This window comes from Paramisgurnus dabryanus, chromosome 6 (assembly GCF_030506205.2).
Source record: "Paramisgurnus dabryanus chromosome 6, PD_genome_1.1, whole genome shotgun sequence".
In the NCBI taxonomy this organism is placed as follows: domain Eukaryota; kingdom Metazoa; phylum Chordata; class Actinopteri; order Cypriniformes; family Cobitidae; genus Paramisgurnus; species Paramisgurnus dabryanus.
The window spans coordinates 32,558,062-32,574,956 of record NC_133342.1 but is presented as its reverse complement, the minus strand read 5'-3'; the positions used below and the strand labels follow the sequence as shown (position 1 = coordinate 32,574,956).

At 39.5% G+C, this 16,895-nt stretch overlaps 1 protein-coding gene across 9 annotated transcripts in view; it reads right to left on the bottom strand.

Moving 5' to 3' along the window:
- rasal2 (RAS protein activator like 2) overlaps nt 1–16,895 on the bottom strand; it is a 90,381-nt gene that overhangs the window by 17,218 nt on the left and 56,268 nt on the right. For 4 of the 9 annotated variants that reach the window (XM_065276625.1, XM_065276623.2, XM_065276621.2 and 1 more), the window contains 2 exons: nt 12,320–12,429; nt 8,651–8,763 (listed from right to left, as the gene is read on the bottom strand). In XM_065276625.1, coding sequence (XP_065132697.1) covers nt 8,651–8,763; nt 12,320–12,429 — 223 coding nt within the window. Of the gene's footprint in view, nt 1–8,650; nt 8,764–12,319; nt 12,430–15,867; nt 16,063–16,895 lie in introns of those variants that run through there. The other 5 variants (XM_065276622.2, XM_065276624.2, XM_065276629.2 and 2 more) reach the window with 3 other exon arrangements.

Below are 16,895 nucleotides of genomic sequence, written 5' to 3'. Positions count from 1 at the left end.
GAAAAACAGATAAAAGTTTCCTTATCTATAAACCTACCACACAATCTAATACTCCTTTAACAAAGCCAACAAAAATGTATTCCAGAATCTTGCCATTCCCAAAAAGATAGTTTATACCTACGAAAAACAACTAAAGATCCACTTGATGGAGTGTCCCAGGAGCATATCCGTATGTTACTAGCATCCCTGAAATCAAACGATGACTTCAAGCAGGTTTTTGGTGTTTTTATTCATTCTTGACTTCAGCACTACTCCGCTGTATATCAGGTACGGCTAAAGCAGACGGCAGTAAGCTGGAAGTCTGTGATAAACAAGTAAGTGGGCTGGCCAATCCAAAGTCCCTGTGAGAATGTTACCATGGGGACCACCCTATGAGGAGCGAGGGATGAGTTGACTACACAAACATCTTAAGCAATTTGCCCGCACACACATCTAACACCTGCACTGATGCCCCAGTCGCACAACATCCACACCTTGACATTTCTCACGTATGCAGAGCTTTTGTTAAATGGGGACAATTTTGCATTGGGTTTTCCCTTTTGAATATCTTTCGACTCAGTCACAAGCCCAGAAGTGCAGGACGGAATGAAACAATCATTACATAAAGCTGTTAATATATTACAAGGAAACACTTAATACAGAAGACAAGCCTTGGGCCGTGTCTAGACTGTGAGTGTGTCACAACATCACATATAATGAATGTTGCATTGCACAAACAGAATCAACTTGCACAAAGTTTCAGATTTGTTGGAGAGCAGGTTGCTCAGGAACATTCAGAGGCTGAAATGCGTTTATAAATTGGTCTTCTGTATTTTTAGAAATGTCTGGGTGCTGTCAGTCATTGGAAAATTTCCTGGAACAAAGCCAAAACCTTGCAGCATATTATAATCTCTTGCAGATTCGCCACTCCTTACAAGAACCAAACCCAAAGCAATTATTGTTGAGATTTACAAACTCATGCAACATGCAAATCTGCACAGTAAGTTCAAATATGGCAGCATGTCTATAACATTGAAACTCACTGGTTCTTTCATGTTCAACTGGAAGTCATACACATTTGGGATGGCGAGTAAATTAAAAACATTTTCATATTTCATGGCAATTCGTACTTGTTTTATGAGGTGGCTAATTTGTATTTATATGTACGATGACTACGACTACTATGTTCAAGTACGATTGCTTTCGCCCCTGTGCTGCTGGGTTGAGATGCGTTGTTAGGGCTGGGTTTTAATTATTGTTTTTTCATTATAATCATATGTTTTGTATGACTTACGAATTAGCCAACTATTAAAATATGTAACATTTTCTGTGAGATCACTCACAGGCTGGGTCGAACTATTCCTTTAACTCACTCATGTAGTATTAACTCATGAGTTAAAGGTCCCATTCTTTCCGTGTTTTTGTAGCCTGGTTAAAACAAGGCCATTCTCAGTAGTAACGGAGTTATGATCAGGCAAAGCTTCATAGACAAATCATTTCCAAAGGTGCGTCACCAACAGACCTCCCTCAAATGTTTCTGGGCGCAATTAGATAGACGTAAAACCAATCAGAGTGATAAAAGAGATGGTGTATGGACCACTTACAGAGGGCTCGCCGCTCTCGCTAAGACCAATTTTTATAGCCACCAAAGTTGTAAGCTGGTATATCAGACTTTTGCCGAATCCAGTCGGTAAGACAGCGATTTTTTAGATACGATGTTTAAATCGCTTTAGATACGATGTTAAAAATCACACAAATGAGTGATGTTTCACAGTGGCACCCATCTGTGTAATGTACAAAATCTGCTTTACAGTGGCTGCTGCGCTGTCGTCATCTTGCAAAAAAAAATTTTCCGGAAGTTGTCTGGGTTTTCCCAGGCTAGTGTTTTTGAAGCTTTGATTGTGTTTACAGTGCGCAATATAACATGTGTTCAAGTTTCACGTATAAAAAAACGCGGTATTTTTCACATAATTTACTCATCTGTATAGCGCTGTGTTCACTGTCCTAAAAATGGGCTGATGTCTTTCTTGTCCTATGAAGTCCCTCCTTCAGAATTACATAATGAGTTCCGATTGTGTAGTTTGTTTAGTGTGTTGTGATTCGATAGCAGCTTAGCTTGCGGTTAGCTGGGGACTGACGTATTCCTGTGGGCGGAGTTTAGTAAAAAACTGTTCTACTGACTTCATTAAAGCAGGAAGTAGAGGGCTTTAGTCCAAAACGCCCGATCGCTGTAGGCTTTAAAGGGATAGATCGGCCAAAAATGATATTAAACCCATGATTTACTCACCCCCAACCTGTCCGAGTTGCATATGTCCATCGTTTTTCAGACAAACACATTTTCGGATATTTTAGAAAATGTTTTAGATCTTTCAGTTGATTAAATGTAATGTTACAGGGTCCACGACCTTCAAGTCCAAAAAAAGTGCGTCCATCCTTCACAAAATATATCTAAACGGCTCCAGGATGATAAACAAAGGTCTTCTGAGGGTAATCCGCGCGGTGTTGTTGTAGAAATATCCATATTTAAAACTTTATTAACGTAAATAACTACCTTCCGGTAGTGCCGCCATCTTAGTCGCGTCCACATTCAGGAAGAGAGCTTACGCAGCCTATGGAGGTTACTCTGCTGCTGCTCTGAATTTCTCATACGTCACTAAGAAAAGTGCGTACAATACGCTAATACTCTCTCCTGAATACAGAGGAGTCTAAGATTACATTACATTTAATCAACTGAAAGATCTAAAACATTTTCTAAAATATTCGAAAATGTGTTTGTCTGAAAAACGATGGACATATGCAACTCGGACAGCTTGGGGGTGAGTAAATCATGGGCTTAATATCATTTTTGGCTAAACTATCCCTTTAAAAGGCGAATTCTGTAAAGAAAATATATCGCCTGGCAGTGAACTTTGAGCTTTATCATTTTACAGGTATTATTTATGCCATTTATAGCAACATTACACACTAACTAGGGTTTAAAAATGGGATCAGAAAGAACGTGACCTTTAAAACATAAAACCACAATGGAAGATGTTAATAGTGTCCTCGATCATTTCCACAGGAAAGGCAAAGACACCACATAAACAACTCTATTCATACATTCTGGTCATTTCTTTCACATTTCCATTTGCCCAATCATCCCATAGACCATTTTTCTAAACAACAGCACATTAAACATTAAAAAACATTAGAGAAAAATGCAACCAACAGGACATTAACGTGCCAGTCAGGTCCAATTTTAAGCTTCCTAACAACATGTTTAAATTCATGCAGGGTCAAAAAACACTGTCATTTTCTCAAAATATAAATTTAATTACCCGTTTCTCAAATATCCCCAAATGATTCATGTGAAGCCGTTTTTAAAGATTTAGTCTGACTAAACCCCACCTTTTGGTAGACTACTCTGCTCTGATTGGTCAACTGTTCAACAATACTAGTGCAAACATGACTTAACGAGAAGACATTAGCGACATCAATACACATCATTAATCCAAATAATAAAAACGACGACACCACTACCATTTTTACACTCATGTAAGCAAGTATGTAAGTTAACTGGGCCACAGCTAAACAGTAAACAGTAGTTTAACTGCAACATGCATTGCTAGTGCGATTTACTGATAAGACATTACAGTAAACTAGACATTCAGAACACTCAGGGGAAAATAAACACATAACGTAATAATCATACATAGACACATGTTGTTTCAAATAAAATCATCTTTCATGGTTTTTTCATCTTTCAAAAGTAATTTTAACCACTGATTCTTCACATCTTCATCCTTTAGTAGTGAAACAACACAAACTTGCCTTTACAGCTGAAAACACAGTGTCTTTTCGACATGATGTTTACACACTAACTAGCGAAAGTGGCTGTGGGCAGGTCAGGGTTTTCGTTTCTTGCGGGCAAGATTGTAGATGGAGATTATACAAAGTGTTGCTTTCATACCTAGACAGACAACATGTAGGAGATTTGAAAATAATCGACTCCCTACTTTAGAAGCCAATCGTGCACTTTGCACAACTACTTTGCGCATCGTTTACATTAATGGACCGCTACATGACACACTGCAATACAGGTAATATTCGATATTGGATCTGTCTCGCACATCTTAAGGTGTTACTTATACACGTGAAACCAAAAACAACCATAAAAACTGAAACAGGAAGTTCTTCAGGACCAGTGCTGTTTAAGTCTATAGATTAAAGCATCCATGCACATGCAGTCTGCACCTTCATTCATACAGACATCAACTCATTCATCCGGTTAAACAGCTGCAGAGTGACACCTGACAGAAGGCTTAACTTCAGCTTTCAATCAGACTCAAGAGAGCTCCTGTAAGCAGGCACGACTGCAGAGCCACATTCATACCCTTTACAGTCGACTGTGCCAAGTACACCATGAATGCAAGACTAGCATTTTCATTCAGCCCACAAAGTGAGAGGTGATTATGCTCAAGAGTCAAATACCTAAAAGCCTCTAATTGGCCATTTACGATTTGTTTTAACCTAAAAGTTCAAATGTGTTCCCAGTTTCTACAATCTATTGTCTGCTTCTACTACAACATGGCATATATTTACAGAATCACTCTTTGGCTTTATTTCTCCTTGTTTGGCGTCTCTTCAAAACAAACACAGACACACACACACACACTGCAGTCCCATCACAGCAACATCCTACAACCACAATCTCCATCAACCTTCACCACTACAAGCAGACGGGTGGAAACACAACTCCTGGTTCATAATGACTGATAACAAGCCCTATTTCACTCCTCAGGTCACTATGTGACTTTCCCTTGTGCCATTAAAAGCCCTATTTTACCATTAACAATACAGCATATAAAGCACGTACACACCCAACTGCAGTACTGCATTAAAATAAATCAAAAGGAAACACAACAAATCAAAACATTACTGATAACAAAGACCCACTGTCCATGTCAATCTGTCTTATTGTCATGATTTGTACCGGTATGTATGGATAAATAGCATTGGGCCAACAGTGTTGTCCTCTAGGGGGCAGTAAAAAGTTAAACACTACTGTCTGTCACATAAAACTGAAGGCAAAAACTTTAGTATGCTTATTTATGCAAAGCATGTGTGTGTGTAATCCATTTTACTTTTTCATGTCTGCCCCTGTGTTTTTCTCCGTACTCTTATCTTTAGGGCTGTGAAAAAATATCGATACAGCTAACTATTGTGATAAATTTTTCCACAATAGTGTATCGGTGTTTCAATCTCTACTATCGATATTTAAAGCCCATCAAAACCCTCTGTGTGCTTCAAACGGCCTCCTCCACCGCTGCTGTAGTTGTCGCTGTCCAGTTGTCTGTCATACTCATTATGCGACCATTCATGTCTCAGAAGTTTGCGGGAGTGAGAAAATGGCAGAAAATATAAAAACGCCTGTAGCTTTCAAAGCTGATTGAAGCACTTTGGCTTAAAAAAAGGGAAAAAATCAGCTCAATTTTTTAAATTTTTGATAAGAAAAGGAAAAAGTATTGCAATGTATCGCAACATGCAACGTATTGTATTGTATTGTGATACATTGCATCATGCCGCATGTATCGTGATATGTATTGCCAATACCCAGCCCTACTTATTTTACAAAATAATGTAATAGTAAAGTTAGCAATAGTTCAAAATAATACAGACTGAAGTCAAATGTGAACCTGGACCACAAAACCAGTCAAAAGGTTTTTCTTTTTAAATGAAGATCACCCGAAAAGCTGAAATCTGAATAAATAAGCTTTCCATTGTTTGTTATGACAGGACAATATTTGGCCAAGATACAATTATATGAAAATCTGGAACCTGAGGGTGCTAAAAAACTAAATATTGAGAAAATAGTTTTTAAAGTTATCCAAATGAGGTCCTTGGAAACGCATACATATTAATAATGATACATTTTTTATACATTTATGGTTTGAAATTTACAAATTTTTATGGAACATGATCTTTACCTAATATCCTAATAATTTTGACCCAAACAATGTATTTTTGGCTATTGCTTCAAATATACCCAGGCTACTTATTACTAGTTTTGTGGTCCAGCCCATAGACTGTAAAAAAAGATGGACGAAGCAACTGAGCGTATAATGTATGATGATGGGGCTGAAATGTTACACAGAAATGTCAGTTTAAAGCCAGGGCATGCGCAGAAGGAATCGTCCATGACACCCAATTTACCCACACCCTTTAAACGTCTCATTTGACTGGCTTGCTTCAATAAGTTAAATACAACTTATTTTGTCTGCGTGAAATAACACAGTAATCGGAAATTAATAGTTATTTACATTTAGGCATTTAGCATACAGTCCGCTCAAAAAAGCTGTCAATCACAAATGTCAATCATAACGACACGCCCCGTTTCTACAGCATCAAATTACTAGCTAAAATGAAACTTTTCAGCGTGATAACTACCTTAAAGGCGGGGTGCACGATTTTTGAAAAACACTTTGGAAAAGGGAGTCAGGCCGACTACCAAAACACACTTGTAGCTAATCAGCCGTAAGGGGCGTGTCTAATAACCAACATTGTTGCCTGTGTTGTGTATGTGTGGGGCGGGCCTATCAAAAAAAAGGTCCAGATTCTATTGGGGTAGGGGCCTGTTTGTTTAGGTGATTTCAAATATCAACATTGTCTTTCAGAGATCACGCCTTTAAAGGACCAAAACCATATTTTGGAAAATTTTATCGTAATTGTAATTTATTTATATTTTGACCCAAGTCCCTTTCATTTGCATGGAGAGAGCGGAGTTTATTACTTGTTCTGCATCCAGCCACCAGGGGGTGATCATAGAGCCAGCAGGTTCACTTTTCAGGATGTATGAAGTAGAGCCCGACCGATACGCATTTTTTTGGGCCGATGCCGATACAGATATTAGGGAGTAAAAAAACACCGATAACGATATATCGGCCGATATTCTTTGTGTATATTATAGTACAGTACACACATACTACAGTATATTATACTACAGCAGGCTACTGTACATATAATACACTATATACATTAACAGAATATACTATATATAAATACTTTTTTTGCAATGATCACTCACAAATGTGGTGATCAAACACTTAAAATGACGTGACAAAGATATGTATTATAGGCAGGTTTTACAAGTTAACAATAAACTTTATTATCCAAAATGATTCTGACATAAGTGCACAAAACAGTAAACTTGACTAATTATAAATAACTTTTAAACACAAACAAAACAAAATACATATAACTTAAATGATTGTCAGTTTTGACGAGAATAATGTTATATTGGGCTTATTTTGAAAATGGAAACTTATAAAGTCATTTTTTATTAGCTTTACAATAAGTTATGTGCTTCACAAATTAATTAGAAACTTACCGTTAAGACGACAATGCTTGACTTGCTGACAACATAATGATGTAGGCTTATGTTTAATGTACTGCACAACGTTTTTATAACACGAACCCACAGTGTTCTGCCGGTACTTTAAACTTTTATAAAACTAAAGCGTCTTATCTCCGCCGCTTTAATTTAGCGAGGGTGTAAAGTTGCGCGAGCTTATTTAATCAATTGCTTTGAAATGAGCATGTTCAGTAACAGCACAAGCAGCTGTACTCCCACAGACTGCGCGGCAGTTAAAGCGCGTCCTTTCTCCGCCTCGCGTCATTTCTTCCGCTTGCGTTTTAAATAACTCGCAAGTGGACAAAAGAGACGGATTAAAAACACCAAATGTAAACCGGAATGTGTCTTTCTCGCCCACTTATAATCCAATCGACCAAAGCGCGTCTTAATACCAAGTGTAAAATGTTGTGAAGAAACCGCGTGACTGCCACCACCTGAACTGAGGGACTGACAGAAGTGAAGGGGGGTTGGCTGGTGTCACTACAGTGAGTGACCTGGGTCACCATTAGCAACCAGTAGGGCGCACTCTGCTGGACAAACAAGTACTTACATCTTTCAAAAGCATTTAATGTCTTCTGTAACGAACGTTCATATCGGCTTCATATCTGCGGCTTATACGCCGATACAGATATATCTGCGACAGGCTCATATCGGCCGATAAAATCGGCAAAACGATAAATCGGTCGGGCTCTAGTATGAAGCACACCCGGTCCAGCCAGGGTTAAAAATGCTCTGCACATGCTGGCCAATCTATCAACCAACTTCATAAGTTTACACCTGGGATGCCCTATAAACTTAAATGGACAGAGAGCCAATGCATGCTGGGAACTCGCTGGCAGCTTTTCCCTTCACAATTTATACTCATTTCAAACTAATTTCACATTTAAGCATAAGCGTTCCTAAGATCTTAAGAAATAAATTGAGTATGTGTGTAAGCGTCACAGCTGTAATCCAGTAGCTTCATCAGGGACACAACAGTTCTGCCAGAGAAACGTCAGGCTGCCTGAACAATTTAACATTTCTTTTAAAACAGACCTCATGGTGCGCCAAGTCCCAACACAGCATATTTCCAGACAGCTGCCTTCTATAAGAAGCAGGCATGAATTTTAAAGAAAACTGGAGAAGACTTAACAAGGCCAAACACCTTTCTATTCGCTGTTAAGGGTACTCTTTCCTTACAGACAATGAGAAAACTTATTTTTCCTTTGAGTCAAATTTCTCCCCGTGTAAACTTACAAAATACAAAACATGCACAAAATACAAATCAGGCACAAATCTTACCTGTCATTTTCCGTTGGCCTTAGTGATGGGAGTCTAAAACTCGTGTTGCGGTCCAGTTTCGTCTGACTCTTCGTTCTTTTGATGGATCCTTTCAGTCGTTTACTTAAAAAGCCCTACAAAAAGAAAGAAAAGGTCAGGTGCGTCCCTTTTGAAACCAGTGAGTAGCCGAATGACGGGTTGAGCGTGCGTGTGCGCTGCTGTGCCCCGGGTGACTCATGCTTACTCACGACCTAAGAGTCTGCGCTCGCCTCTGTATGTGACTTTAAAGTGATCATCAATTATAGACAGAGCCCACCTGCTCAAAGACCCCAAGAACATATCACAGAGAAGCGCCACTGTCATCGTAATTTCATACAGACTCCCGTGACCTTTCAAAAGCAGGTCTGAACATTAAAGCTAATAAAATAAATCCATTAAACCATTTCAACAACATAACTCTCATTCTTGGCCATAAAAATGCACTTGCATAGACTAATAAAAGTCTGAATAAGTTAACATCTGAACCTAGTGCAGTCAGTGCTTGCTCAATGTCTTGAAGGAAAACAAAATATTAATAAGTAACCAATAAGTCTGCAAGTTCAAACGGTCACCTGCGGATATATAAACACGTGTAATAAATGGCTCTGGGTCAGTATGAGCTGTTTTACGAGGGTGTTATTCTTGGTAAAGCAGGAAGCAAGAAAAAATACTTTCAGGTCCATTCAGCATAAGGTTATTCATTCAAAACCAATGTGAAAGTGTTACACATTCAGTCTAGCGTTATATAATAACTTGTAATAAAACAGGACATGAATCTGAATACTAGACAAAATGACCAAATCTATGTGTCATCTAGCTATCTAAGGGGTATCTGAGGTAAGTCACGACTAATAATGTGGCTCGCTAATAAGATTTCAAAGCCGTTGGTACAGCTGACAGCATTTATAGACTTTGCACATTCATGCAAGTGTGCATGCATACATTTACAATGTCACCAAATCTTCTGCAAAAAAGACACATGGAGGCAGAATGTTCAATATTATTTTCATTACAAATGTATGCATTTACCATATTAAAATCATTTAGGGATTAAAAACTAAAAAGGAAACAAGTCTACATTTATGCATTTGGATAATAAGGTATTTTTATCAGTTTGTGTGTTCTCTCGGTTCGAACCCATGACATTTTGTGCTGTTATCGCAATGCACTACCACTGAGCTACACATGAACACTATATATCTACATGGCCATGCATCAAAGATGGTTTGCTATAAAGAGTGGCAATACATTACATGCACACAGCACCATGAAATTGGCTATCTGAAAAATAGGGCAGGATGGATTTTGGCCCTGTTCAGGTCTGTGATGGTCTATAAGTAGGTGACTGTCAGCTACTAAAAGCTCCATTAAGAAAGAAAACGCAAGATAGTGAGAAAGTATGTGATAAATTAGTCAATTGGGAACTGATTCAGATTCGAAAAAATTACTCCGTAATAGACTGAGGCCAAATGACAGTGTGATAAAGCACTGCAAGATCGTATTTGTACTGGACAGTGCAATGTCCGATTACAGAGCCATATGCATTAATCCTTCCCTTAACTGCTATTACAGCTTTCATATTTCTGGGAAGATTTTTTACTGTACGTTGCAATGTGGCCGTGTGGATTTGTTCCCATTTAAACACAAGCAGTAGTGATGTCAGGGGTTTGGGTCTCTGCACAAAGCAAAGACTGGAACGGACTTGGGATGAATTGCAACAATAGTCAAGGTCCTCCACACAGGACTAAATATTTTATTTATGGATCTCTCTCTGGGCACAGGAGTTTTGTAATGCTTGAATAGAAATGCTCCCCAATATGCTGAAAACTGAGAACTGAAACGAAATGGTATGCAGTGGCATTAAGATTTGGCATTGCTGAAATGGCTGGAACAGCCAAATCTGTTAAAATATGGTGTTTACATGTTTGCCATTCTTGTGTAGGCCCATATCATTTAACAAAGACTTAACTTTGAAATTCAGGCTGTGGTGGAGTTTGGCAGGCTTCAATGCAGTCTATTCATATTATAAGCACCAGAGCCAATATCAATCCAGCTGTCATTCAATGTTCCCAAGTTCAACAGAAAATTACTTGTATTAAATCAGATATCTAATCGTCTTTTGTCTAAGTGGACCGAATTTGTTCTGTCTCACAATTTTCAGACAAACATCTACGAAAAAAAAAAAACACATAAAAGACACTATGCACAAAAATGCTTGGGATATAAATATCAGCCTTGGCCCACTTCCAGCCTAGTTAAAAATATCATCAAACAATTTCTAATGCATCTCTGAGGCATAGACTGCTCTCCAAAATGTGTTTTTTTTCACAACAGTATTGAAGGTATGATATGTCCATTTCTTAAAAATTTAAAGAATGGTGCAACATTATGTAAATCATTCGTCTCAACACTGATTGGTGGACATAATAGTGATATGAGCGCACACAGAAACTGTCCTGAAATAAGAAAGGCCATTAGTGCCAAGGGATAAATGGAGGACAGCGATACTTCACTTGTCTGGAGCTCAGGAGGGCAATTAAAGTGGGGCATTTATCCCAAGCAGGAATTCTGCTCTATTTCTATATCAGAGCAGTGTGATCTGCAGATGATAGATGAGGAAAAACTGCAGTTTTTGGGACTAACAAAAAGCATTGATGCTTCTAACATTTTCAGCTTTTCAAGCAGCCGGCTCCTTTTTCCAAATAGCTGTCTGGCACGACAAAACATACATTGCTGTTGTCAATGTAACACTCAAGTGAGTACACAATCCTCTTTTTCACGTGTAGCATTTGGAAGTCGGAAACATTTCTGTGAAGCAGTTAAAGTAGAAATATGCATGATTGACATCCAAAGGTAACCCAGTAAAAATATTTAGCTGTTTTTTCCTTGCCCTCCTCCTCCTCAGATTCAACGCTCACATGGGTTGCCAGATTCCTACAGGCATCTGGAAAGCTTCGAACCTTACACTGTAAGTTTGTCTGCAAATTTTTAAGTTTGCAATGTTTTTGTTGTTTGCAAATCACAAACTGCCTCTAATATGTGGCTCATTTTGGAGGTCGCATTTATGGGCCATCACGGTCTCATTTTCAAACCATTAACTGTACGAGCTGTCAAAATACATTATTGGGTAAATTGGCAGTGGGCAGGATCATACAGACCAAAACAAAAACAAACATTCAGACACGCATTTATTTCAAAATGAGAATAACTGGCTGTAGCATTGTTTTTTAGAAAAAAAAAACTGATACGTGAACTTAGCGAGTTTCCTAAATATTGATGAATATATTAGTATTTTATTCATTTAATTACAGTTAAATATCAACATGCTGCTCCTTTATGGTCTTATATGCCAGGAAATAACTGATCTGATTAAATTAAGAGATAGAACTGGAGAGCTGGATATTTAAAAAGTTTAATTTCAATTGTTTTTAGTTACTTTAGTCAATAGATTGTAATGTAGCTGCTGCTACAGTAGCTGGGCAGTAGTTTACCTACTTTGAAGTAATGGCTTGCAACATTCATAATCTAAAGCAGCTCTGGGGCCTAAAAATCAAATAACAGCTACATGAAGAACAACAAGTGCTGGGTATTACAGGCCAGGATGAGCTGAGCTGATGTAATGCAGATGTGTGTGTATCTGCAGGAACTCACAGGCACTTTGAAGGGCGAGGAGTTGGGTCCATCCATAGAAATGTTCTTCTCCGAGCTGCCCAGCCCTGATATGCTCCTCCGCCTGGGCGAGCGCTCCGCAGACGCTTCTGCTGTGAAAGAGAAGAGAGAAGATTTTAGAGGATAGTCTGAAGAGAGACCGGGAAGGATGTCTTTAGATGTTGTAAAAGGCTATAATGCCAAATTTTTAGATGAAAAGATAGCTGATAATGATTTAGTCCAGTGGTTCCCAACCAGGAGGCCGGGGCCCACATCAGCAGATTTCCAAGGGGACGTCAAGATGACTTAAAATGATAAAAATTGGACAAAACTAGCTTTAAAATATGCTCAAACAAGCACAAATCAAGACGTTTCTTTTTTTTTGTTTCTGTTTAGTCATTCCAAGTTTTATTTAATCTTATGTGGAAAAATTGAGTGAGAGGGGGGCCTTCAAATATTGTTGTGGGCAACTAGGGGGCCTTTAAGTGAAAAAGATTGGGAACCACTGATTTAGTCTATTGCTAACTAATACTGTAGGTCAATACTTTACATATTTATATAATAGCATAGCATCCCTAGGTTGATTTCAGGGATAATCCTGCTTCTAAATTACAAATGTAAAACGCCTTTAGACTGAAGATAACCCAGGGTTAGCCGCAGGGTGAAAAGCCCTTAATGAGTAACCATCCACTGCCGTAACTGATGAGAAATTTGTTGTGTCCGAAGCCCACTATACACTCATTCACTATTCCCTACATTAGTTTGCTAATACAGGCTAGTCCACTTGAATGGGTGAATAAAAACGAGTGAGTGAATTTGGACATTAAGCACCCATACAATGCGTGCACCATCTCTTATTAGTTGTCAGTCCCTAATAGGGTTGTGCTGATAGGCGATAGTATCGTGTATTGACGATGGTCAGTCATATTGCTAATAGCAGGCTTTCATGACAATAGTTGGCAATAGTTATTATTATTATCATCATAGTTTCACATTAACATGCGCATTGGATGCTTTTCCTCGCATAAGATGGTTTGTGGCCTTTACTTTGCACGAGAGAGCATGTAAAGCAAAATGCGCGTCTTGGACTCTTGCTCGGACCTGAATGCGCACGGCATGGACTCCAACTAGCACCTGAACTTGTAATACGCATGGCTCTGACATTTCCTTGCACTAGAGAGGTTGTTAGGTGCAGGAAATGTTAGACTTAATGACGCGAATGGATTAATGGCATCAGTTTTAAGAAGGTTGCGGTCATGACAGTGTCGCCCTTGCTTTTTTTTGTCCACCAATCAAGTGACTTGTAATAGTAAAGTAGTGGGGGAGTAGTTTAATAAATGAGTAAACTACTGCCCTGCCCCTGATACTATCATGTATTGGTGATCACAGGCTGACAATAGGACAATCTCAAAATGGGGCATATCGCCAAACACTAGTGACGAAAGTTGCTCATCATTTGCATAACCTTTAACTTTGTTGGGTCGCTGGACACGACCACTTCCTGTCACTAATGGTCCATGTTGCTTGTGTCACCTGACATCGCCAAGCTTCCTTTTAAAATGAATGAAATCACATTGCTAGGGCTGTTGAATATAATCGTTTTTTTCACATCAGGAAATCTGATCGAAATTGAACTGTTGAGAACAGTAATGATTCGCACCCCTACACATCACTCTGCCATTGCTAGTCGCTGGCGTTCTGCATGCAGTTCAACTATTCCTATAGCTCAATTGGTAGAATATATCACTTGCAATTGCAAAATCGTAGCTTTTGAATCCCTGGGACAGAAAAGTATTAGCACCTGCCAAATTCATTAATGTAAATGTAAAACCTAGTGGACCAGATAAAGACATCGATCAAGCGAATGACAACATTTCTGTCCACGAAAATTAATATCCATATAAAGCACTACGATTTCAACAGCTGGGAGAAAGCTGAATGGGACCACTGTCCGGTCAAAATACTAATATGTTATAATGTGACAGCAAGTCATTTTTATAGCTGAGATCTGGAGCAGACGCAGGTGAGACACACACACGTTAATATACAGTAGATGAAATGGATAAAGGTTTATCACTTTTATAACCTTACATTAGTATTATGTTTAAACTGGGAAAAAACAGACGTCATGTGTCCCCACACTTTTCAAACTGTCCCTACAGTACGTCTGATACAGACAAACTTTAAATGGAGTCTTGGGTTCAGTAAAGCCACCTGTCCTCTGTAAATCAATGTCTTCTGTAATGATGCCCAGCGGTCTCTAACAATACATCAGACCTGCACTTACACACAAAGCTAAAGTGCAAGTCAGACAGGCTTACGAGAGTAATTTCACCCAAAGCATTCACTAAGTCCTCTTAATAAACCACTCATTCACTACCTGCCACTTTTAGACATCTAGATGGACACCCTGTGGCTTTTGTACACAACCACTCTTAACAGCTAAGTGAAATATCACTCTTTTCTTACAAAAGCTAGTTTCTTTTATTCTCCTCTGACCAGTTCATTTCACATTTGAACATAATGGCAGACGTGTGCATGTCAAGGATGCAACAGGACGTAACCTTCATCCACACAGCTTCCCCTTGGGCCATGCAGGGAGTCGTGCCGAGATGCAGATCACCCTGCGATGAGTTAATTCACCCCCGGGTAATAAAAACCGGCCCATCACTGCGACAGAACTGACGCCAGTCTGTGTCTGCACTGAATCAAGAAGCACGGCTGAAATTGACCCGGAGGTCTGTGGCCAAGTTGCTGCTTCTGGTTTCGTCTTCCAGGCCTCAGTGGACAGACACAATAGGGATTGTGCCTGAGCCGTCCAAGTAAGAAAAGGATCAGCCGCTTTACTCAAGAAGAGCTTTATGAATCTGTACGTCAAATACAAAAGAATGAGAAGTAATGTCTCTCCATCACCTGGCTCACCTCCAGAGAAACATTGATTAGCAGCTAAATTTAGCGTCTCAACCTCTTTCTGCAACTCATGGGCGTCCCAGTCCAGTTCAGTGTGATCTGTTTGACAAACTCTGCTGCAGGGAGAGCCTGCAGATATTTTCATGTGAAAAACGTATCTGGCATGAGAATATGCATGTTGTTAGACTGCCTCTGAACTTCCCTGAGGACTTGAAAAGATATGCACGGTGCCGAAAGGCAACACTGCAAAGAGCAACAGCAAGTTCTCACATTTTCTCCTCTGTGGCCACAGATGAGTTTTGAAGATGCCTGTTGTATCACTTCAGCTCTAACAGGGGGGTGCAAACTCTTGCCAAGTTGGTACGTGCGAACGCACTGCAGTGCCGAACTTGATAAACATGGAGCGATCCCTATGACTAAGCAAAGCTTGTATTTATGAACCACTAGCAGACAGGAAAAATGCTATAACGAGTTATAACCCAGGGAATGCCCTGTAACAACACATTCAAGTCAACTTCAACCATTATGGATTTTTAAATGACTATCCATAGTCGGAGATGCAGTGGTATAACTTAATCTAATTAGCTAATGTAATAACGCAGCTTGGAGCGCAAAAAAAGATAAAGAGCGACTGAAGATACCTCTATCACAGCTGTTGCCCATCACCTGCTGAATACATCGATCCGGTCACCATTGGACTGGCTGAAGAGCGACCATCACCCTGATCCAATGAGCAGAGGTGCTTTCACTTTAATTACCCATCACTCTTGCAAAGATCCCAGCGCATTGATAAACTGCAGCCTCTTCATCGTCCCTCCGTTGCTCTCTTTCACTTCTCCCGGGTTGTTTCTTAAACACAGTACCGTGCTCCCCAAAAGCTTTCTTGTGTCTTAGCAGCAATCCTTGTGCTCACTTTATCAGCTTCTGACGTTCTCTTTTGGCACAACAGCGGAAGGGATTTTACCGCATTTACTCAATCAATTGTTGTAACCTCACTCCTCCGTTCCTCTCAGCAGAACTGCAAGCACTTCCCATCCCTCGCTCTCTCTCTTTCTCTCTCGTTCACCCCCTCCCCCTCTTCGACGCATCTGGCTTGGTCTGCCTGCTGCAGCCTCACACAGGAGCATGTGAGCGTGCATGTTAGGTACAATGAGGAGACGCTCCTGGCCTCAAGACTTTTGTTTTGATACTTAATGTGGGACACGACTCTGGGGGCTTTTGGTTTGCATGCGCGAACGCATATTATCTGTGTGAAAAGTAAATCCTACAGGTTTGGCACAAAACGAGGATGAGTAAATGATGACCGAATGTACATCGCGTATAACAACACGATTAAACAGCAACAAAAGGCCAGCCAAATAAGTGACCTTGGCGCTTATTTCGATTGCACCATATACATGTCGGGATCTTTTGACTGCCAGCATTTTTAGCTCTGAGAAAAACGCGGAATTAAAATCCTTCACCTTACTTATGCTACGAACACACAGGACTTGTATTCAGACGCATGCGAATGGAAACACAAGAAAATGCATTTTGGTACATTCCAAAGTTCAAGTTGACTTGCGAATTCGATCACATGAAGATCAATAGATGTGACCAAAAGATGATCGATATGTCACAGCAGACCTTTTCTAAAAATAAAATTATTGCACAATCCTATTTTGTACAA